The following is a 23797-nucleotide window of genomic DNA, read 5'->3' as shown; positions in this document are numbered from 1 at the left end:
TATAGAATTATACATACACAGATACATCTGGATCTTTACATTGAATCATAATGCACAATATTAAGAAACAAAATCTGTATTGTTGGACCCAATTTTAGGTAATACCTTAATGGACCGCGATCAAAGACATGAGCCTTAGGGAGCTGAAGCCCATAGCAAATAGTCGAGTTTGAAGAGGAGTCGTCGAGGTCGCGGAGATCGCGGAACAAGAGACGGAGATCTCGGAACCGTTACGAACATCACGAGGTTGACTTACTATAAAGGAAGAAGAAGGGATATGAAGAGGGACACGTTGAAAATCCTAGAGAGAGCTACACACATACATCGACCTTGTTTTCTCCTGTTCTTAGATCATTTTCTTTACCGATCTCACTTGTGTAATTCGATCTAGTCCAACTTATTGTATTCGATCCTATTCATCAATAAAATCTATTTTTGCTTACTGGAAACTATTAACATCGTGTTCTAAAGATATTGTTGCGTACATCTTTTGTCTTCCCTAGATCAAACTCCCGATCACAATTAAATATTTAGTGTAGATTTTAGATTCTACTCTTGTCTCTTGGTACCACATTTGGTCTCTTTACATCTGTATATGCTGTTGTTATCATATTTCAAATAAATGCTTATGATTTAGTAACAAGTTCTGAACGTTTTCCTCGTCTAGTAATCAGATAATGTTACATTTTTCTTATGATTATGAATTATTGAAACTTGATTTGGTTGTTGGACAAGTTTTCACACTTTCTTATCAACATCACCAATATCTTTTTCTGAAACCACATTATATGTATGCAGATTATAAAGAAACACAATCTGGTCTTCTGGTCTTCAGAGTAGGCTCATCTCTCATAACTAGCATAAACTAAACAAGTTTTGCATCAAATCTCCATTGGAAATAGAACATTCTCAGAAACAGCAAACTTAGAAAGCTAGAAATCAAGAGTCAATTAAAGAGCAAAAAAACAAGTAAAGAAGCAGACGAACAAACCAACAGCAATACTAAAACCAGAGAGGGACAAAAGCAAAGTTGCAATACAACCTTAAACCCTGTCTTTTTAAGACAGTTGGCGACGCTTGTAACGCACCATCACACTGCCTTTAACGCCAACCACCATAGCGTTCCAGTCGATCTCAGGGAACGGTGAAACCAACTCAAGCTCAAAGTTCCTCAACAGATGACTCCATATGGCTTTGATCTGCAGGTAAGCAAAGGGCTCTCCAAGACACCCATGCCTACCTCCACCGAACGAGATGTACGAAAACGCTCCCGCGGCTTTGTCCTCTTCTCTTCCCGGGGAGAACCTATCCGGATCATAGCTGTCCGGGTCCTTGAAGATATGCGGCAAGCGGTTGGCAAACGCAGGCGAGGTTGCAACGATATGACCCTTTGGGATGTCATAGGTCTTTCCATCACGTGCCGTCACGCTGAAGTCACTGTGGGAGGCTCTCATGAGCATGATCAACGGAGGGTGAAGCCTCAGCGCTTCCTTGATGCAACGGTAGAGCACATCCATCTCGGACAAGATGTCGTGATCGATCTTGTCTCCGTGTTTCTCCATCAGCTTCCTCTGCTCATCCAAGGCAGCTGAGAAGTACTCTTTGTACTTCATCAGATACGCGCCGGTCCACGTGGAAGTGATGGAGCTCGTGTGCTGTCCCGCAAAGAGAGCAGCGATGAGCAGACCGGTGACCTCGGACTCCGTCGTCTGCCTCCCGTCCTTGTACTTGGACTCGATGAAGCACTGCAACATGTCGTTCTCGCATTTGCCGGAGCGTTTTCTCGACCCTATGATCTTTGTGAAAATCTCAGAGAGCTTTTCACGTGCACGGTCGCGGCGACGGTGAGCTGGAATTGGGAGGTAAGGGAAGAGAACGCTGATGGGAAGCATGCCGTTGTCAAGGTCGTGGAACAAAGCGGACACGTCATCGAAAAGCTGGTCACGAACTTCACGACCTAGTAAACATCTACTTGCAGTTAAGATGATGAGACGCTCTAGCTCAGTCTTCAAATCAACTTCACCACTCTCTCCCCATTTCGAGAAAAACTCCTACCAAAGAAAACAAACACAAGCATTAACCATTTGTGTTAGAGGTCCAGTGACCGTGACCAGTGACGGCTGGGACGAAACTAATATTATATGCAGTGATTTTTTTCATTAAAAAAAATTAAATTTATACCAGCAAAACACACACAACAGTTAAACAACAGTTACTTAGAGCATCATTAATCCAGATTCTTAATCTGAGGTTCTTAACTCGTGACTATTTGATACTTTTTTATTTATTTTTTCGGCTAAAAACCGGATTTTATATCACTTATCTAAGAGACAATTCGAAGCTAAGAAACAGTTCTTAGCCGAAGAGTCCGGGTTAATCATGGTGTTAGTGGAAAGCTTTAAATGTTTTGATATTACCTCAGCTTCAGTAACCATCATCTCCACATATCCTTTCAACTTATTAACCCTTAGAGCCTCAGTGAAGAACCTGAACTGCTCCTGGCGAACGGTGTAGTCGACATCGAAGACAACACCAGGGCCAAAGGTAGGGACATTGAACTGGTAGACTTCCTGCTGGCTGAGATCAGACTCTGGAGCTTTGAAGAAATGGGCGGAGACTTCAGGGCCGATGAGAAAGGTCATCTTTTTGTGGAGGAGGTTGACTGTGAAGACGCTTCCTAGCTTGGGGTACTCGTCTCTGAGCATGACGATGGGGCCTTTGAGGAAACGGAGGAGGTTTCCGATGAGGGGAGGCCATGCTTTGAGAGTGGGAGGGAGACGCTTCTTCTTGGAGGAGGATGTGAAGAAGGAGTAGATTAGTTTGGCTATGACGAGTGTCGCTATTGTAACCAAACCTGTTTTGAGTAGATTCTTGTCTGAATCCAATTCCATTTTTTTTTTCCTGTTATGAAAGAAAAGTCAAAAGCAAACATCACGATGCAAGTAGTTAGATCAGATCTTGATTGGTTCAGATTGGTTCGTGGCTGATCTAATCTAGTGTAGTGAAGATCGAGAGGTTAAGCATTGTGATAAATCGAAAAAGCTTACTTTGGAGAAATCAAATGGATAACGAGGATCGGGGTTTCAGAGACGGCGCGTGAAGAAGAAGAAGAAGGAGAAGAGACGGCTCTTCAGAGATGCTCTCTCTCACGATGGAGAAACAGTCGCTTTCCACGCTCAAGTGAAGCTGCTTTCTCTCGCCTGTTTATTTCTACTCTTCATTTTTTTTTTTTTCTAAAATGAAGTGGCATTTTTATTTATTTATTATTTTCTTAGTAGTTTTTGTTGATTGGATGGTATTTATAATTTAGTAAGAGAAAAACCAACGGCGGTAAATGGTTTATCATTAGGAAATGCAAAAAACAAAAAACAAAAATGATTGTGGAGGTGATTGGTTGAGCTTTAGTTTTATTTATTTTTAAATCATTAAATTTTACCAATCATGTTGTAGGCTTGTAGCTTTACTTTTAAAAATTAAAATCTACATCAAATTTTTATTTAGTTTTACCAATCAAAACTTTTTTTTTTATGTATTTTAGGCAAAAATACTACATCATCTTCTTATAGGCTGTAGAATCTATAAAATAAAAAAATATCTATAATATCAAATAAATTATATAATCATAATAAAAACTTTTATAAATATTTTAATTTTGAATTTGAGTTTTTTAATTACAATAATTTTTTATAATTTATAAAAAATATTAATATAAATTATTTTAATTCATATAAAATAATAATTATATATATACAACACATATTTCATATATTTTATTTTAAAATATCTACAGCATATAACTTACGGTTACAATAAATTTAACTACAGCAAAAATCTCTACAGAAAAAGTCTACAGTAACAACTTTACAGCTACCACCAATTTATCTACCCTAAACATCTACAGCTAAATTAAAGTCGAACCAATCATCATCACTGATTTTTCTAATAACACTATGTAGGGGGTTTGAATTATGAAAAACATATTAATGATTTATATTATAATTTTTTTTTGTTGTTGTATGAATTCGTTAGTGTTCATGATTTAGACGAAGATGCCATCGTACACCTTGTCCACATCATGAGATATCCATATATCTTCTTCTTACACGCTTGTGGTCATTTTTATCATGTGCCTCTTCTCCCTTTCTATTTGGATTCTCACGTTTTAACTCAATCTCTTCTTCACGTTCTCCTTTTTTTTTTTTTGTTATTTGGGGGAAAAACGGATAATATCCGAGTAAAAGACCTAAAATGGTGGTGGGGGACTAAGTAAAATAGCTGGATAGGATTTTGTCTAATGCCTTGACGGAGAAAACAAAGTAACTCGACTCTCTTTTTTAACAACTATTTAACAAACGACCGAGTCGTAGTGAGCTCGTGGCCACAACAACACATGTGAGTATTAGAAACAGCACCACTTTTGTCCTTGTTAGTTCCCAAACTTGGAATATTTTTCTCTGAGATCGATCTCTAACCACATATTTTATTACTATTATTATGTATGCTTCACTAGTGATCTGTTTCAGAGAGCATCTTCCTCATGCACACATGATAGTTATAAAACTAGCAAAACTCAGTACTGTGAGAAATCTGGCTTAATGATAAATTAGAAGTAGTTACATAAGTTAATGTTTTCCCCTAATAGAAACTAGCTGAAACATGAAAAAATCAATACAATTCGTTCAAAAATATTCACCTTATGGACAGCGAAATTGATTTCGGACCTCAACCAATAGACAAATCACCAAGAGAGAAAGAAGAAAAGCAAATTTTGAAAAATCAACCCCTCAAGAATAATCGTTTTCAAATCGTTTGACAAAAATGAAAATGATAGTTTCAAATGTGAGAAATACACTGTGAGACTTTAGCCTTATTCTTTTTTTTCATCTTCATTTAGAATAATAAAGATAACAAAATTTAAGATAAAAAAAAAGAAGAGAAAATCAATCAAGCTCCATATCATCCGAGTTCCTACGTCCGTGGGATCCATTATGTTCCGATTTGTTGGGAGGAGAGTTTGACTTCCCAATGTACTTGCACGTCCTACAACACATTCAAGATCCTTTCCATCAGTTAACAAAACATGACCTGACTTGATTCCATCATTGGTAAGTGAATATAGCTGTCAAGAGATACATATTATATTTACTTACGCGTTAAGAGCATCGGCCTTTCTCCTGATTTCACCAGATTGCAGCTCCGGATGGTTATGTGATTCTTGTTCCGTGGTTCTCTCGTGGAGCCATCTCTCGACTTTCTTACATTCATCAAGAACCTGAAGACCAAAACATACATAATGGCTATATAGTTAAACCATATAGCAATCTACACTAACTTTATCCGCCTCAAAAGTCATCATTATAGATTGAGAATAATGTTAGTAGTTTCGTATCAAACCGCGTTCTTTCTTGGAGGAGGAAGAGACTCTGCAGCCATCCGATTATCAGCTATAGTTTTCGCAAGGTCTTTTGATGCTTGTACTCGCTCTTCTCCATCTTTAAATCGATTTTCAATAGGATCAATGAGCTGCTCAGAGTTGAAACGTCAATTATCAATTAGGACATGAAAGTCATCTGCAGTATACTAACCTTCATATACAAAAATCTTAAGGATTTAGCTACCTTTTTGATGTCATTCAACTTCTCGATGTACGCATTTTCAGATTCATCATCACCATCTTCGTATAGCCATTCCTCTGTTTCTTGAAGATTTCTGGCGATGCATTCCCGTTCTGACTCAGTTGCAGTGCTTCTATACGTATTTAACATCTGCCAGTATACACAATATTATTTTGCTAAGTGATAAAAATCTTGAAGAGCGAGTAGACATATTTTAGCAAAATTGATAGAAGGAACCTTTGGATACTACCAAAGCCAGATTGGTACCTTATCACGCATCTCATAAACAAAGGATTCAAGAGCATTTTTTTTATCCTTTGTCGATTCCATCTTCAGATCTTGCTGTACTAAAGAGTACTCTCTCTGTTTGGCCTCCAATAACTCATCCTTTGTCAATGCACCAGAGACGTTCTCAACAACTGAAATTTTCATTCTTTTGATAGCCTTATGATCATTACCCTACACAATTCAAGAGAAACTTATCTCAGTATTTGTGCAGATTAGCAAGCTTTGGACAAGAGAAACTCCGGATCAACCATTTGATTGTTTAAGAAATGAATCGAGATGCCAATACTTCAAGATCAGCTTCACTTATCGGGCTTTAAGCTTTCTTACAATGAAACTGTATTTCTTTAGACGTTCCTAAATCATACTTACAGTAGAACCTGACGAAGGGTCTGAAGTGCCATCCTTTGTAGCAGGAGACTGATGGTTATTTTCGGATACTGTCTCTTCAGAAGTCGTATTCTCCTTAGGATCCTCTATTAGCTGTTTTCGGAAACAGAGAGTTTAGACTAAAGCTAGGTAAAAACGTAAACGGCTAAATTATCTGGAAAGTATTGGTATCAGATTGTACTCACAGAAGCTGAATCAATGGTGACAATCCCGTGGAGATTCAGCTGAACTCTTACTTTGACACGTGCTGCTTCTCCGTGGGAACTTTGAAAAGGACCAATCTACAAGACATCACACAGCAGAATAAGAGTTCCATAAATTATGTAGAGCCTAATGATGGCATAACCATCCAAAGTGTACTCAGAGGAAGGCCTGAGAGATAGCATACCGTAAAGGTGCCTATCTGACTTGGTGAATCTGGAGATATTTCGTTATGATCTTCGTAAAAGGCTTTCAAATGGAACGTGTTTTCTCTACGTAGAGTAAGAACCTTCACGCTTGGAAAGACTTGGCCTTTAGGAAAGAGCATTTCATTCGATGGTGTGTTTATGGGACCTTTATCAGATGAAAAGCCAATTGAGAAAGGGAAAGAATCTTGAACCTGAAAAACGGGGAAGCATAAACAAAAAATACATCAGCCATTCACAGTAAACAAATTCGTAAATGTACACACTCCATCATGCTTCAACAGACAGCATATCTGTAACAACTACAATAATATATTCATCTGCTCAATAAGTTTTTTAAACAGAAACAAGAACTACGAAAGAGTATTATCACATAGAGAAAAGAGCTTACCTCATAATCTCTCACTCGAAAAATTGGACTGAGCATTGCACACTGAAGCGCACATCCACGAGCAACGCACTCGCTAGCATTCACAGTCCTGCCAAGCTCCCTCTTAAACAACGAGCTTAGCATCTTAGATATAGCTGGGATTCTAGACCCTGAACCAACTAGCTCCACCGAATGAATCTGATCCAAACTCAGACCAGAGTCAGCCAAAGCCTTTTGACACGGAACAATCAATCTCTCCAACAAGCCAGATGACAACTTCTCAAACTCTTCTCTCTTGATGAAGCTCTTCACATCTTTCTCCTCCATCAGACATTCTATATTCAGAGGAGCCTCAGCATTTGCGCTCAAGACCTTCTTCACTTTCTCACACGACGCCCTTAACCTAACACACGCCTTGGTATTTGTATATACATCAATGCTGTATTTCTCCTTGAACTCAACAGCAAAGTAGTTAAATAAAACCTCATCAAAATCTCTCCCGCCCAAGTTTCTATCCGAACCATGAGAAAGCACTCTCATGCTCCCAGACCCAAACGACGCCACACAAACTTGCGTATCGCAGTGACCGATGTCGACAAACACAATGCAAGTAGGGCTCGAGTTAGCCGCCAAGTCTGTCTTATATATACCATATCCAAGCGCAGTAGCAGTACAATCATGCATCAATCTCAACGGCCTCAAGCCAGCAATCGCCGCCGCATCCAAATAAGCAAGCCTCTGCGAGTTAGTAAAATAGGAAGGAATCCCAATGACACAGTCCGAAACAGGCGTTTTGAGACTCTTCTCCGCCACCTGCTTCAAATGCGAAAGCAACATGCCTAATATCTGAACCGGACTAAAGCTCTGCACCTCGCCCATGTACCGAAGCTGAATCTGAATCCCACCATCAGCAGAGTCCTCAGAAGTCTCGAAAGGGAACAGCTTCAGATCCTTCTGAACATCAGGCTCTTTAAACTTCCTACCGATCAGCCTCTTCAACTGAGAGATGGTGGATTTGGGATGCATAGTAGCAGAGGCAGCAGCAGCAGCGCCCATGAACCTCTGCTTCTCACCAAAGGAAACCATACCTGGATTCTCTCTGTTGGATTCATCGTTCAACAAAACATCGATCCCACGTTGCTTTGCAACAGCGATAACACAGTTCTCGTTCCCAACGTCGAATCCCACCACACTCATCTTCAACAATCCTCAAAGCACCAAAAAATAAAAAAAATATCAATCTCGCGAAACGCAATCTCTACTCCATGATCTTCCTGTTTCAATCTCTAGTGTGATTACAGGATCGCTAAAACTAGGAGAGGATTTAGAAATGTTGTTATCTTATCGTCCTAGATTTTCTAAGCAATGTTAATAAAGAGATCTTAGATGCGCATTGTGAGATTCATCTAAGCGGAGGAGAAATCGAATCGATGAGGGATGAAGAAGACCTGAGGATGATCGAAACTTCGAAGACGTGATGAAGGAGCTCCGATGACTTCAGACGAGGACAACGTGAGCGAAGAAAGACGATGATGAGGAGAAATTGGAACGAGGCCAAGGGGAAAGGGAGAAGGAAACAAATTTATTTGCATTTGAGTCCTTATAAATTCCTTCAAATTAATTTAATAACCCAAGATATTTTTATGAAATTAATTTCATTTTTTGACATTAATTTTTTTGTCAACATTTTGACATTATTAGAATTTAAGTCAGATGATTTTATATACACCATTCTAAATTAAACAAATCAAATCTGTTACATTAAAAATATTCATTTAAATAATGTATACATTGTTTTTCTAAAATTAAAAAAATTAGTTTTTTTTATGAAAAAATATTGATGAACCTTAATTAAATTACTAAACCAAAATAGTTTTCACTGTTACATAGAATCTAAGATGGTTCAGTTGTGTGGGATGCTAATTTGAAAAATAAACTTTGAAATCTACCATGAACCAAAAACAACTTTGTTATTACAACTTCAAGATTGATTTATTTCCTCTTTATATGAAAGAAACAGAACTCATGGTTTTTTTCATATTACATTTCTTGACCAGATTCTGTAGTGGAGATAAACAGAAATTAATTCAAGAAAGAAAAAAAAAGTGAAATACATAGAAGACAATTAAAAAAAAAAAATCAAAAATCAAACTTCAAGAGCGAAAATAGGTCTTGGTAGTCCATTTGTTGCACCACCGTGGAACATCTTCTTCAAGGCTCTCATGCTGCTTTGAGAATGCTTTTGAATCCCGCCAAATCTAACGGCGGATTCTATGTTCCGACGTAGCTTAGTCAAACTCTTCCCGATCTTGGCCTTCAACCTTAGCAGCTTCATCCTCAGAAACGACGACGGGTGAGAAGAACGACGAGACACCACGTCGGCCTTTTGAAGCGTTTTGTAAATCAAGAACTTGGCTCGTCGGTGAGACACCTCTTCTGGATCTTCCTTGTCTATCTTTGAGTAAAGACATGGCTGATTGAAGAGGGTCATTTTCAACGATGATCTTTTGTGGAAGAGAGGAGTTGAAATGAGAAAGTATTTGTAGTCAATGTATTAGACAGTGCTGGTGCACTAACTTAATTGTAACTTGTATACCTGGTTTTTGTTGTTGTGATTCTTGTGAAGTTGAACTTTTCTTGATATAATAAATATAATATAAGTCAAACCATTAGGACAATAAGATATGCTAAGATAGTAGAGGTTGTTATGAATATCCAGCTAACAATGCATAGTTAATGCTATACTCCTTATTTATGTTGCAAACTAAGGTCATATAGTTTATATACACTTGATAAATTATAAGATAACACCTTAGTCTATAACCATTTCAGTTTAGAAGATTGCCGTCCAACTTTTTTTTTATTTTGTTTGTTTTGAAAGTAAGGCAATAAGCTTGCAAAATCAAACTTAAATAATCAGATTCTTCTTCCTGTGTCCCTTGGTTTGAACAACGGGTCTAAGGAGATTTTTATAATCAATTTTCAAAGCTAAAAGCTGTTAAGTGTTAGGGCTAATGTGAGAGTCCATATATGACTCCGGAGATTCATTAAGTTATCGAGTACAATGTATAGATATGGAGACACATGCCACACTGCCTCTACATACACCTCTAAAGACAATTTTATTGTCTTAGACATCAAATATCTCCAACTCTTCTAATCCTGGAGATTAGTTGTGTTCAATTTATATATTCTCTGACATATATTAATACGTAAATTAAAGCAGGCTATGTTTTCTTATCTAACTTTGTGGAGAGCCTCATCGTACATGATATTTTTTTTCATTGTACATAAATCTTCACCAACTCGATTGAATTATTCACTAATCTCTAAATTTTAAAATTCCTTCAAAATTTCACTCCCAATAACCCCCTAAGAGAAAGAAAGAAAAAGTTTTATGATGCCATTTAATTATGTTTCTTTACTCTCAAAGCAAACAAAGGAGACAGAAAAGGAAAATAGAAGCATCGCAAAACATTATTCAGAGTCACAAGCTCTTCACACTAGTTATCGGTACTCTTGAGCAAGAGAAACTCTCCTAAAACAAGTTGATAGATACGATGGGTGACTATAAAACGCTTTGGGCACAATAATTACACCGGATCCGTGGCGCAATGGTAGCGCGTCTGACTCCAGATCAGAAGGTTGCGTGTTCGATTCACGTCGGGTTCAAAACCCCGGTTCAGACATAGATCCAAAATTTTTTACTTTTGCTAAACTCGTTTTCGTTTCATCAAGGACCGTCACTATCGCTGACTATAGATAAACATAAACGGTCCATATCTGATTCAAGAAAACCATTTTAATTCGTCAAACCCCTTAACCGGTTTAAACCTGATCTCTCTCCACCGTCCAGCGTCGTCGTCTCCATTTCTACTGAATCCTTAGTAATGGCGTCTCTCTTGCGCATCTTAACATCCGAACCTCTCGCTCACAAGGTGAATCAGTTCAGATTAATCTCAACGGCTTCATCACTCCTCACTAGCAACCATCACAAGAAGAGCCGGCACGTCCTCTCCCTCCTCAGAACCGAGAACAATCCAGATCGAATCCTCGAGATCTGTAGATCCGCTTCCCTCACACCCGACCACCACCACCTCCACCGCGTCGCCTTCTCCGTCGCGGTGGCGACACTATCCAACGCCAAACACTTGGCCGCCGTATCACACCTCCTCGACGGAGTGATCAAGAGCGAACCGCATCCGAAACCCGAGAGCTTCGCCGTCCGCGTGATCATCCTCTACGGGAGAGCGAACATGCTCGAGCGGTCTCTACAAACATTCCACGACCTCGAGAGGTACGAGATCCAGAGAACGGTGAAGTCGTTGAACGCTCTGTTACTCGCTTGCTTGGCGGCGAGGGATTACGAAGAAGCGAGACGAGTCTACTTCGAAACGCGGAAGGAGTACGGCGGCATCGAGCCTGATCTCGAGACGTACAATCGAATCATCAAGGCCTTGTGCGAATCGAACTCGACGGGCTCGTCCTACTCTATTGTCGCGGAGATGGAGAGGAGGCGTGTGAAGCCGAGAGCTTCTACCTTCGGGTTGATGATTGAAGGTTTCTACAAGGAGGAGAAGTACGATGAGGTGAGGAGAGTGTTGAGGTTGATGAGAGAGTTTGGTGTTCACGTGGGTATCGCGACTTACAACGTCATGGTTCGGTGTTTGTGTGAGAGGAAGAGAACTAGAGAAGCTAAGGCGTTGCTTTGTGGAGTTATGTCGACTAGGATGAGACCCAACTCAGTGACGTATTCTCTTTTGATTCATGGGTTTTGCAGCGAGGGGGATTTGGATGAGGCGATGAGTGTGTTTGAGGTTATGGTGAAGAGCGGGTGCAAGCCGGGTTGTGAGTGTTACTTTGATTTGATACGGTGTTTGTGTAAAGGAGGAGACTTTGAGACGGCTTTGGTGCTTTGTAGGGAGAGTATGGAGAGTCATTGGGTTCCCAGTTTCAGTGTCATGAGGTGGCTTGTTCATGGACTTGTTGGTAGTAACAAGGTTGATGAAGCTAGAGAGGTGATTGCGCAAGTGAAACACAAGTTTTCAAGAAATGTTCACTTGTGGAATCAAGTTGAAGCTGACTTGTCTCGGTGAACATACTTATGCTGCGAGAGTTAACTACCTATTTTCTATCTAATTATCATGTAACATGTTTCGATTCCCCCATGAACAATGGAGTTACACTTGAACCCAATGTATATAATTTTTTAAGGAGAAATCAGATTCAATCTCTTAAACATACTCCAAACCCCCCACCCCCCACCCCCCCCCCCATGTAATAGACTCTAAAACATCTATATACCATATATGATTTTTTTTTTTTTGATTTGGTTAAAAACCACACAGAAGCTGTTGAACTATGCGACTGGGAAGTTTGTAAAGGTATACACAGGACATACCAACAAAGTATTCTGCATCACATCCGCGTTTTCTGTGACCATCCTGTTCACAACCAGATTGCAAATCATTTAGATAGAACGATCAGTCGATCAGGATATGGAAACAGGATGCTTCCTTACAACATGAGTTTTAGTTATAATAATGTAATTTGCTATGTGAGATTTGATTATACACCTTCAAGTGTGATTGCAATATCTGCATGGTCGTCAAGATATACATCACACATGAAAGCATACTATGAGATGTTATTAATATCTCACACTTTCAATGTTGTATTTATCAAACTTACAATGTACTGAATAAATATGAAGTCCCCCTGCGATTAGTGAATTCAAAAACTCTATAATTTCTCTCTCTCAGATTCAACAACATTCAACAGTAAGGGAGGAGGGCGACATCTAGGCCTGGGAATATGAATTTTTATCCGTGGGGCCCGTTGATCCGCCGCGGAGCGGGTGCGGATCGAACAATTTGGAAAAATCGATTCGTGGGTGAGGGGCGGGTGCGGGTTGGTGGATTTTGAAACGCGGGTACCCGCCAACCCGCAATTTTTTGTTTTTTTTAATTTTTAAAGAAAAATATTGTTTTTTTGGAAAAATGTATATTTTTAAAGAAAATACAAGAATTTTTAAAAATATAATCAAAATATTTAAAATTTTAATTATAAATATATTATTTATGTTATATTTTACAAAAATTAAATTAAATAAATATTTTTTAAAATAAAAATATAACCTGTGGGTTACCCGCAAATTAAGCGGGGCGGGTGCGGATACAAGTTTATTTGTTCACGGGTTGTGCGGGTCGAATTTTTTGACAAAATAAAAATTGTAACCCGGTTAGTGGGTCAGCGGGGCGGGGTTTGACCTGCAACCCAGCCCTAGCGACATCAAGAATGAGATACACAACTTGTTACGCTCAATCCTTTGCCTCCTCTACAGAGCAGTCATGCAATGTTAGAGTCTCGAGCTTACTATCTTCTTTGCAAGTAAGTTTCCTTTTTTTTTTTGTAACACGCAAGTAAGTTTCCTTGATGAGAAACTTTTGCTAATATGTGACATATCTAGTTTCATCTCAACTATTAGACCAACAAAAAAAAAAAGAACTTGATGTGCTAGACAGATGCATAAACACATTTCCAATATTACTATTTGTGGGTTTGTCAAGCACATGCAGTACTAGGCCTATGCAGTAGCAAATGAGGACAAGACATAAAGATATACGACAATAAAACTTAAGGAGCCATACCTTAACAAAATCATATACAAGTCAAAGAAGGAGAAAAAAACTGAAAGAAGGAGAAGAAGAAGGATGATGTCATTCGGCCACATTTTGTTTCTTTCAATATTATTGTTTGAATACGGAAATTCTGGGGACATATTAAGGAGTGGAGATAGATGGGTTTCAGTTAAGGGCGGCACACTCGTGTCTTCTAAGGGAACATTTGAGGCTGGGTTCTTTAGAGCTGCAGGAACGGAGAGCTGGTTTTTAGGGATTTGGTACAAAAATGTAGCCGAAAGAACTTATGTCTGGGTAGGTAATAGAGAAGAACCTTTACACAGTTCTAACGGGACCTTAGAGGTGGTTGATGATCAGCTGGTTATCCGGGACAACTCTAAACCTGTGTGGTTCGCGACTAGAAGAAGAGAGAGTTCTTCATCTTCAACAACAACGGCAGTTGCTCAACTCCTGGAAAACGGTAATCTCGTTCTCAAAGATGTCAACAACGACAATCCTGAAGATTTCTTTTGGCAGAGTTTCGATGAACCAACCGATACCATACTTCCTGAGATGAAATTAGTATGGAATTACCAAAACTGGTATCTGACTTTGTGGAGAGCATTTGATGATCCACGACCAGGAAATTTTTTCTTCGGATTCATAACTCCGCAGTATCCGGTTCTTGCCATTTGGTATAATGACTTCCTTCTTTACAGGAGCGGTCCTTGGAACGGATACAAGTTCATCGGAGCTCCACCCTTGTTTAGATTAGAATGGAAGAACCAGCATATCTTGTATTTGTCAATTAATACTACTACTACTTCGCCAGACTACACAAGAGTACAATTAGACAATGATGGATCAGTGAGACACTACACCTGGAATCAAAGAGCCAAAAAGTGGGACCAGCAATGGAGCTTATCGCCTGACCAGTGCGAACTTCATAGGACATGTTATGGGAACGCTTATTGTCGCGTTGGTTCATCATCTCCAGCTTGTGAGTGTATCCCAGGTTTTGAGTTCAGTAGCATGAACGTGACAACAAAAGAGTGTGTGCAGAAAAAGAATTGGACCTGCAACGGAGACGACCATTTCTCACTTGTTCGGAAAATGAATATTCCAGACAGCCGTAATGCCAAATCTAACCCGTCCATCACCAAGCCAGAACAATGCGGTAAGATTTGCCTTGGGGATTGCACTTGTACTGCTTATTCTATGAGCATAAGCCTAGAAACTGACAACTGGAGCTGTATAACATGGAGCGGAGACTTGCTTGACCTCCGCAGTTATTCCGATGAGGGTCTAGACCTTTATGTGCGAACGGCTGGTAATTCCATTAATAATTAACTTGTCAACTCTTTAGAATCTATTTGCTTTTATAACTCTCTCTCTCTCTCTCTCTCTTTTTTCTTTATTCCAGGGAAGAAGAAAAGCAAAACAGGATTGATCGTAGGTACTTGTGTTTGTATCTTGGTGGTTTTGGCTCTTTTAGCATTATTTTGCTACTGGAGGAGGAAAAAGACGAGAGAAATAGAAAGAGAAAGAGAAAGAGAAAGAGCCACCACCGCTGCATCATCAATTGGTAAGTAAAGAAAGAGGAGAGGAATTCTTTTTTTTTTTCTTTGAGCAAAAGAAAGATCATCTATATATATATACTACTCTGTATGTTTTAATTGCATACGTACGTACATCTTTATAACTGATCTTCTGTAAATTTTTTGTTGAAGAAATAATGATGCCAAGGGAAAGAGAAAACCTAATAGAGGCCGATCAACTATCTGCCCCGATGGATTTTGCCATGATAGTGAATGCCACAGACAACTTCTCTCAAGAGATCGGACATGGTGGGTTTGGGTATGTGTACAAGGTAAAACACTTTTTTTTTTCTTTTTTTTTTTAGTCCTCTCTCTCTGCTGCATTGTAGTTGACACACCATGTAATGTAATGTAGGGTTCTTAATTTTAGTGCTTAATTAATTTATGACCAGGGTGTGTTAGCCAGCGGGGAAGAAATCGCTGTCAAGAAACTTTCACAACTCTCGAAACAAGGGTTGGATGAGTTCCGTACCGAGGTGAGGTCTATTTCACGCCTTAGACACCTTAACATCGTCCGCCTGTATGGTTGGAGCGTTTACAAGGAAGAGAAGCTCTTGATATACGAGTATCTAGTGAACGGCAGCTTAGAGCGTCATCTTTTTGGTTAGCTGTTTTAATTTTGATTTGGGAATCATATATATATATATATATATATATATAAGTCAAAAAATAAGATTGATGATATATAAATATATATTCTGGTCGGTTTTGTAGGTGGTGGTGAGCTAAATTGGGAAACGAGATTTCATATTATCAAGGGTGTAGCTCAAGGCCTAGCATATATCGAAGAAGGGGGATACGATCTGATTCTACACCGGGACTTGAAACCTGATAATATCTTACTTGATAGATATATGACACCGAAGATATCCGATTTCGGCTTGGCCCGAATGTGTGCAAGGAGCGAGAAGGAAGTTTTCACACAGCATACGGCTGGAACTCAGTATGTTATCAAGACTTTATATTTTTCTGAAATAGTATTTTTTTTTTTTTTTGTTAGATCAATTACCTAAGTTCTTGATTCGTTATTATGCAGTGGCTACGTATCGCCAGAATCCCTGTTACATGGCATATTCTCATCTGCGTCTGACGTCTTCAGCTTTGGCGTTATTGTTCTTGAAATTGTTAACGGGAAAAGGAACAGATCATTCTCCTCTTCCATTGGCTATCTTCTCGGCTACGTAAGCTTTTTCTTAGAGTTGATATGTTTTGCTTCTTCGGGAAATAGAAAAAATATGAATGAATGAAACAGAAACAACGATCAATTGTGTTTTCTTTGTTTTTGTTGAAAAGGCGTGGAACAAATATAATGAAGGAAACTGGAGTGAAATCATCGATGAGAAGATCAGACAAGACTGTGTAGAGTCTTGGCAAGTGTTGAGATGCATTGAAGTGGGACTTCTGTGTTCTCAATATTTTGCAAGGGACAGACCGAAAATATCCCTGGTCGTGGCTCAACTCCAACAGGAAACTATTGAGATTCAAAAGCCAAAACGCCCTGCCTTTTACCCAATTGATCATGAAGGCAAAAGTGGTATTCCATCCTCTTCAAACTTTAAGGGAGAATCTTCAACATCTACTTCCTGTACGGTTAACGGCTACACGTTTTCAGAGATCGATGCTCGGTGATTTCTTAATTACTTACTATGCGGCTGATAAGTAGCTGGAACTTGGTGTATATCATTTTATCTGTATTTTTCCATTTTGTTTCTTTTCCACAAGTTTTTAATTTGGTTTAAAAACATCTTACTGAAAAAAAAATCGTTAAATAACTATAAGCTTAACATCTCAAGAGCATCCCCGTTAGTGAAACTTAGGAGGAGGGCTCAATAATCATTTATTATTATTATTTTATTTTATTTCGTTTGATTTAAAAAAAAAATAAAAAATAAAAAAAATAACCGAAACAGTGATGAAACGGGTTCACAATAAGACACTTCTGTGAAACAGGTTCATAGTTCAAAAATATTATAATTTTTTTTTTTGGAAAACGTGAGAGACTGAGAGTGAACCCCCAATGAAAATGCTCTAACATCGTCTATTTCTCGTCAGCGTTGTCCATTTCTTTATTGTTTTGTCAATGTCATCTTAAATTTGAACACATATACATAACTAAACAACAATTAAGCATATACCCATAACAACAAATTAGCTACAGTATGCTATATATTTTCTAGAGTTTTATGAATATTTTTTATAATATCTCTTTTTTTGTAACTGAATAATATTACATTTCTTATTCCTAAGCAATATGAACCGTTTGATTTTCTTCTTGTTTTTTTTACCTTTTTATATCTTCTTTTGTCTTATACTTTCTTTTTTTCTTCTTCTCCTTCTCCCAATTTATTTGATATGTATATTATGAATCATATATAACTCAACCAAAATATTTTATTGGTAATAATATACATATTTTATACATATATCATTACTTAAATTTTTTAAAAGGATTTTTAAGCACTATCAGATGAAGCTTGTACTATACTATATATCTAAAGGATATTAAAATAATATAGTACGCCTGATTATATATAAAAGAGAACAGAGTTTCTTCTCCTTAAGGCACCTCATCAAGAAGTATTATAAGACCTAGATTTTTTAACCGTGCTACCCGCGGATAAGATATTATATGTATTTCTCAATTCTAAAAATATAATGTATAATAATATATTATATTATTTAAAAAATATAAAATAAGACTACATAACATAAATATATTTTTAAAACTTTCTTTGCGGAAATCATTATGTTGTTTGATTGTTGTACTTGATTCACATATTTGCATATATAATTGTGATAGATGAATAAAAATATATTTTTATTATCAGTAAATAATATATACTTATTATATAATATAAGAAAAATGAAATTATTTACTTTTTAAACAAACTTGTCTCATGTTGGGACTCGGTTATGAACATATCATATTCGAAGGATACATTTTTACAGTTATCAATCTTCTTAACAGTCGAGAAACAAATCTGAATTTCAAAACAATATCTCATACGATCTCTTTGTGAAATAACTGATCTGAAAAAATTGAATTTAGGCATAAAAAATGATTAAAAATGGATGTGCAGATGTGTTATCTAAGTTAGCTTTACAAAGTATTATTCATAGTTCATATATTATTTATATCCATCCTATTTTTTTTATCCATTCTTTCTTAAACATCTTGAAATAACTGATGCTAATTAATAATAAACTTTTGGCTGGCAAAAAAAAATCAAATTTGTCTAATTATCGCTTAATTTGTCTAACTGATATATGTATTTCTCAATTCTAAAAAAAATAATATATAATATTGTATTATATTATTTAAAGAATATAAAATAAGACTACATGACATAAATATATTTTTTAATTTTTTTTGTGTGGAAATCATTAAGTTGTTTGATTGTTGTACTTGATTCACATATTTGTATAGATATTTATGATAGATAAATAACTATATTTTTATTATCAGTAAATAGTATATATTTATTATATAATATAAGAAAAATGAAATTATTTTCTTTTTAAACAAACTTGTCTCATGTTGGGGACTCGATTATAGACATATCATATTTGAATGAGACATTTTTATAGTTATCAATCTTTTTAACTGTCAAGAAACAAATCTGAATATCAAAACAATATTTCATACGATCTCTTTGTGGAATAACTGATCTGAAGAAATTGAATTTAGGCATAAAAAATAACTGGAAACGGATGTGCAGATGTGTTATTTAAGTCAGCTTTACTAAGTACTATTCACAGTTCATAAATCATTTATGTTCATCCTATTTTTTTGTCCATAATTTCTTAAACATTTTGAAATAACTGATGCTAATTAATAATAAACTTTTAGCTGGAAAAAAAAATCAAATTTGTCTAATTATCGCTTAAATATTTTATTAATATTGTCTAAGAAGCTTTTAAGTAATATCATAGTTTAATTTTTATTAGTTTATTTTTTTTTAATTTTTAGAGTTTTTTTGCATTTAAGTTTTTTTCCATATTAAGCTTTTATTTCTTTCACAGAATTGATATATATATATATATATGTCATAAAATTACCATCAAATCAGTTTTACTTATTTATTATTTTGTTTTTAATGAAAATACACTTTTAAAATAATTTAATTTAAAATTAAATTATATATTAATTTGTTGTATTCTAACAATTTGATTGATTTAATTAATTTGCTTTGGTGGATAACTTAAAAAGTTTTCATATGAATCTGGAAAAGCAAGCTTATGTTGTTATATTATGTTTATTTGTGTATATAGAATCTATATATAATGCTAGTGTAATAAAGAATGAACATTATTTTTTTTGTAACTTCAAAAAGATACATTATTACAATTTGAAATTAATCAAAATTGAATAAAATGGTAATTAAATATTTGTAAATCTAATTGTTTTTTTTATCTTGTTTAGTTGGATTCTCATGAAAAGAAATCTATAGGTTAAACAAATGTTTCAAAATTTGTTGTGTTATTGTTTTAAATTACAAAATTTATTGAATTGATATATTTAATTATTGCACCCTTAAATAATATTTTATTAAGACATTAGAGAACTATGTTTTGAGTTGTTTTGTTAAAATTGTACAAAAATCTATGCTTTTTCATATTTGTCACGAAAATTATATGTTAAACTTATTTTTACAAAATTCTTAACTTTGCCACGAAAACAAAAATCTATGCTTTTTCATATTTGTCAATGTTCTCACACTTTCAAAAAATATATTAGCTTAGTCAATTACTTATTTTTTTTTACAAAACAAAGTATCGGAGTCTTGAAAGTTGAATTCATATTATTGTAATTGTACTTAAGAGTTTGTGATTACTTACTTAGTGATTCTTGTATATGTGTCCAAGAAAGTTTCGATGGCTTAGTGGTAACTGCCATATATTTATGTCATACTAACCCGGGTTCGATCATTTCCTTCGCATTGTTTTTTCATTTTTTATGAAAAAATCAATGAGATGACGTGGCAACTTTGACCTCTCTGATTGGTTGATTTTCCTATCCTACATGGACATCCTCTCCATGGCTTATATTTACTTTTTAGTATTGTATATATTGATTCTTAACTTTGTCTCGAAAACAAAAATCTATGATTTTTCATATTTGTCAATGTTCTCATACTTTGAAAGAATATATTTGCTTAGTCTATTACTTATTTTTTTCACAAAAGAAAGTATCAGTGTCTTGAAAGTTGAATTCATATTATTGTAATTGTACATAAGAGTTTATGATTACATACTTAGTGATTCTTGTATATATGTCCAAGAAAGTTTCAATGGCTTAGTGGTAACTGCCATATATTTATGTCACACTGACCCGGGTTCGATCATTTCCTTCGCATTGTTTTTTCATTTTTTTACGAAAAAATCAATGAGATGACGTGGTAACTTCGAGCTCTCTGATTGGTTGATTTTCCTATCCTACGTGGACATCCTCTCCTTGGCTTATATTTGTCTTTTAGTATTGTATTGATTGACACATAAATATAGTTTTAAAAAATATTTAATCGTCCTAAAATTTTCATTTTCCTAACATTTTAACCAAATCAATTAACAAATCTATATCATGATCCATAAATATTTTCAAATCAATATTTCATTTTTAGTCAAACAAAACTTCCCACATCAATCTTTTATTAATTTATAATAATTTAGTGAACTACATAATGTAATCTAAAAACTTAAATTTTAAAAACAAAATTAATAGCAACAAGTTCATAAGAACAAAATTGAGAAAAATCCTTTTATGCTATTGCTTTTCACGTTTCATCAAACTCATGCCAATGGAAATATATATAATCTCATGAATTATTTTTTCTCTTTTTGACCATCAAATTTAATTTTATAAAAAAATGATGGAATATCGTAACAAAAATTAATATATAATCAAGATCTAGATTTAGAGAGAATCATGTAAACAAACACTAAAAAGAAAAAAATAATTAAAATACATAGTGTAACTTGAGTTTGTTGAAAAGTTTAGTCAATAAATAATAATTTAGTGAAACTTACATAATAAAATGGAAAAACATAAAATTTGAAAAAGAAATAGAGAAAAATCATAAGAACAAAAAAGATAAAATCCATTTATAATATTATTTCACATGTTATCATACTCAAACTACAAACGAAATCTCACATGTATGTTTTCCTCCTTTGTGGTTACAAGCTCAAGTTTAGAGAAATAAAAATGAAAAATGATGGCAAAGTACAACCAATGTCTACTTGATACACTAAAAATGAACATTTACTATTATCAAGTTAACAGTGGTTGTTGTAATACTTAAGATTCAGTTTCATAGGACGAGTCTACACTTTATCTTTATGAGTTTTCTGCTTAGAGAAAAAAAATGAAGTAGAGATGGAGATACCCTTACATTTCTATGATTACTTATCATTGACTGTATATCCGCATATCCAACAAGCCTCCAAACCCAAATTTTGATGTATTTTGTTCTCCAACCGATCCTAAAACTCAAAACAATATACTCCTATTTCCTAAAATGTCAAACTCATTAAACCTGCCGAGGTTCAACTTTTGAGGCCCTTTAAACCCTATTTACTTTTCATTATTTTTATATAATAAATCAAATATAAATACATAATACTTCTTATCACTTTAATATTTATAAATATATCTCAACCAAATGTTCACATATAGTTATGTATATATCTTATTACCGATGCATAAACACATAAATATGTTATAAATACAATTAATTATTAAAATAAAATTTTTATGTATATGTAGTTTAAAAATTTCGCCACTCTCTTGTCTAATAAATGTGTTGTCAAAAAATAAATTACCTCAATCTCTTCGTCTATTACAACTTCTCTCAGATTTTGTTCATCCCATTGATTAGCTTATGTCATAAAAACTGGTTGACAATACACGCAATGATATTTTGAGTCCTCGTTCGTGGTGCATGGTCAGGAATCCATGAATTTGTCCACATGTATTAGTGATGGGCCTAACTCACACCCAAAAGCTAGTTCAAAAGTGGAAGATTGCCATACAGATATATATTGCCCAAGGACCATGTCACCACACGATGTGGGACTTTAATAGGCCTCCTCGAGATGTGGGTGGGTAACGGTCTAATGGAAACAGCCCAAGCCCAACATCTCGGAAATACCACAGCAATATGAGCCATTTTTACAGGCTACATAAGTAGGAAACTGTTTATATGAGAAATCATATGCTGGGCCAAACCTAGCTCTGATACCATATTAGTGATGGGCCTAACTCACACCCAAAAGCTACCTCAAGAGTGGAAGATTGCCCATACACATATATATTGCCCAAAGACCATGTCACCACACGATGTGGGACTTCAATAGGCCCCCTCGAGATGTGGATGGGTAACAATCCAATGGAAACAGCCCAAGCCCAACATCTCGGAAATACCACATCAATATGGGCCATTTTTACAGGCTACATAAGTAGAAAACTGTTTATATGGAAAATCATATGCTGGGCCAAACCTGGCTCTGATACCATATTAGTGATGAGCCTAACTCACACCCAAAAGCTAGCTGAAGAGTGAAGCTCAGTCTGAGCAAGATAAATGATGAAAGTATGAACCATCATCTCAGGCTCTCACCTATAACATTGCTTCTCTCTGACTCTCTTTCTCTATATTTCTAATTGTCCCAAAACTTTTAGGTAAGATAGACGATGCTCTATATATACGAGATTCACTAATTTTCCAACATATGTGTATGTATATACTTGTACAATGTTTAGTCTAATGATGGTCTTAATTAGCCAACATACCTTTTTCTGTGATTACAAAACTTGAATTCCTAAAATCTATCTTCACTTTAAACTTGTCAAGAGTATCACTCTAAACAACATATTTTATTTATCGTTCTAGTACATGGGATTTCCATTACGTCTGGTTTCAATCGCGCTCTCTCTCTATGTGATCTAGCTAGCATATATGTGCCGTAGCTGTAATGTATTGTGTGATCTCTCAAAAAATTTCTGTATTAATTGACTTCACGTATGGAAAAAAATGTTGTTATTAGATGAGAACATGTTAGTGTAAATTTGGTTTCACCTGTTGACTTCACCAGTCTCTTCTTTCATGGTGTACAAGCTCCATGCTATCAACTGGTCTAACTATTTTCATTTGGTTTTAGTCTCAATCCGTTCATTCATTGCAGGAATTCAGACTAGTTATACCAAGACCTAAGTTTTTACCAAGCTCATAAGTTCAAAGCACCTACGGTTACAGCCAAAAATGGTTCTTCCTCTCCGTATGGTCTCATGCTCAACTGACATTGGCCTCCCACTGTGTCATGTGAGTATCATTACCCAAGCATCTGATATATTAGCTTAAACCTTACTGACTTGAAACTCCCATGAGTCAACTATAATGTTTTGGTAAATAATTGAAGGTAAGTTAGAATTTGTGCTGACAAAAAAAGTTAAAATTTCTTTATTTGATTATGAAGCTCTGTTTTTCTATCCTCCATTAATTTTTGGGTCTAC

General features: G+C 35.8%; 5 protein-coding genes and 1 non-coding gene across 7 annotated transcripts; 3 read left to right on the top strand and 3 right to left on the bottom strand.

Moving 5' to 3' along the window:
• Positions 1-866: 866 nt before the first annotated feature.
• On the bottom strand, positions 867-3278 carry LOC106346420 (sterol 14-demethylase). The gene is made up of 3 exons (XM_013785745.3): positions 3048-3278; positions 2418-2901; positions 867-2051 (listed from the first exon to the last, which is right to left on the bottom strand). Exons 2-3 carry the CDS (start codon positions 2889-2891, stop codon positions 1059-1061), a joined length of 1467 nt encoding a protein of 488 aa, XP_013641199.2. The 5' UTR covers positions 2892-2901; positions 3048-3278; the 3' UTR covers positions 867-1058.
• A 1488-nt stretch (positions 3279-4766) lies between these two features.
• On the bottom strand, positions 4767-8674 carry LOC106401402 (heat shock 70 kDa protein 16). 2 transcript variants are annotated; one of them, XM_022703253.2, is made up of 10 exons: positions 8516-8674; positions 7089-8264; positions 6679-6891; positions 6476-6571; positions 6273-6383; positions 5883-6074; positions 5619-5765; positions 5395-5523; positions 5151-5272; positions 4767-5040 (listed from the first exon to the last, which is right to left on the bottom strand). In XM_022703253.2, the coding sequence occupies exons 1-10, from the start codon at positions 8657-8659 to the stop codon at positions 4941-4943; spliced, it is 2430 nt and encodes an 809-aa protein (XP_022558974.2). In that variant the 5' UTR covers positions 8660-8674; the 3' UTR covers positions 4767-4940. The 2 variants fall into 2 exon arrangements, with proteins under 2 accessions (XP_022558974.2, XP_048638139.1); XM_048782182.1 differs by having other exon boundaries at positions 7089-8275; positions 8516-8648.
• Positions 8675-8759: 85 nt separating this feature from the next.
• Positions 8760-9809, bottom strand: BNACNNG18060D. The gene has a single exon (XM_013841219.3). The coding sequence runs from the start codon at positions 9556-9558 to the stop codon at positions 9214-9216; it is 345 nt and encodes a 114-aa protein (XP_013696673.2). The 5' UTR covers positions 9559-9809; the 3' UTR covers positions 8760-9213.
• An 858-nt stretch (positions 9810-10667) lies between these two features.
• On the top strand, positions 10668-10739 carry TRNAW-CCA. Its single transcript has one exon. It is a non-coding gene; the product is annotated as a tRNA-Trp (tRNA).
• A 118-nt stretch (positions 10740-10857) lies between these two features.
• On the top strand, positions 10858-12308 carry LOC125610181 (pentatricopeptide repeat-containing protein At1g11630, mitochondrial-like). The gene has a single exon (XM_048782181.1). The coding sequence runs from the start codon at positions 10958-10960 to the stop codon at positions 12161-12163; it is 1206 nt and encodes a 401-aa protein (XP_048638138.1). The 5' UTR covers positions 10858-10957; the 3' UTR covers positions 12164-12308.
• Positions 12309-14885: 2577 nt separating this feature from the next.
• LOC106349753 (G-type lectin S-receptor-like serine/threonine-protein kinase SRK) lies at positions 14886-17060 on the top strand. The gene is made up of 7 exons (XM_048782180.1): positions 14886-15017; positions 15111-15272; positions 15418-15557; positions 15678-15888; positions 16000-16228; positions 16322-16466; positions 16579-17060. The coding sequence occupies exons 1-7, from the start codon at positions 14906-14908 to the stop codon at positions 16912-16914; spliced, it is 1335 nt and encodes a 444-aa protein (XP_048638137.1). The 5' UTR covers positions 14886-14905; the 3' UTR covers positions 16915-17060.
• The last annotated feature ends 6737 nt before the right edge of the window (positions 17061-23797 follow it).

The sequence above is a fragment of the Brassica napus genome, chromosome A6 (genome assembly GCF_020379485.1).
Source record: "Brassica napus cultivar Da-Ae chromosome A6, Da-Ae, whole genome shotgun sequence".
NCBI classification, from domain to species: domain Eukaryota; kingdom Viridiplantae; phylum Streptophyta; class Magnoliopsida; order Brassicales; family Brassicaceae; genus Brassica; species Brassica napus.
This window is presented reverse-complemented; position numbering and strand designations above follow the sequence as displayed.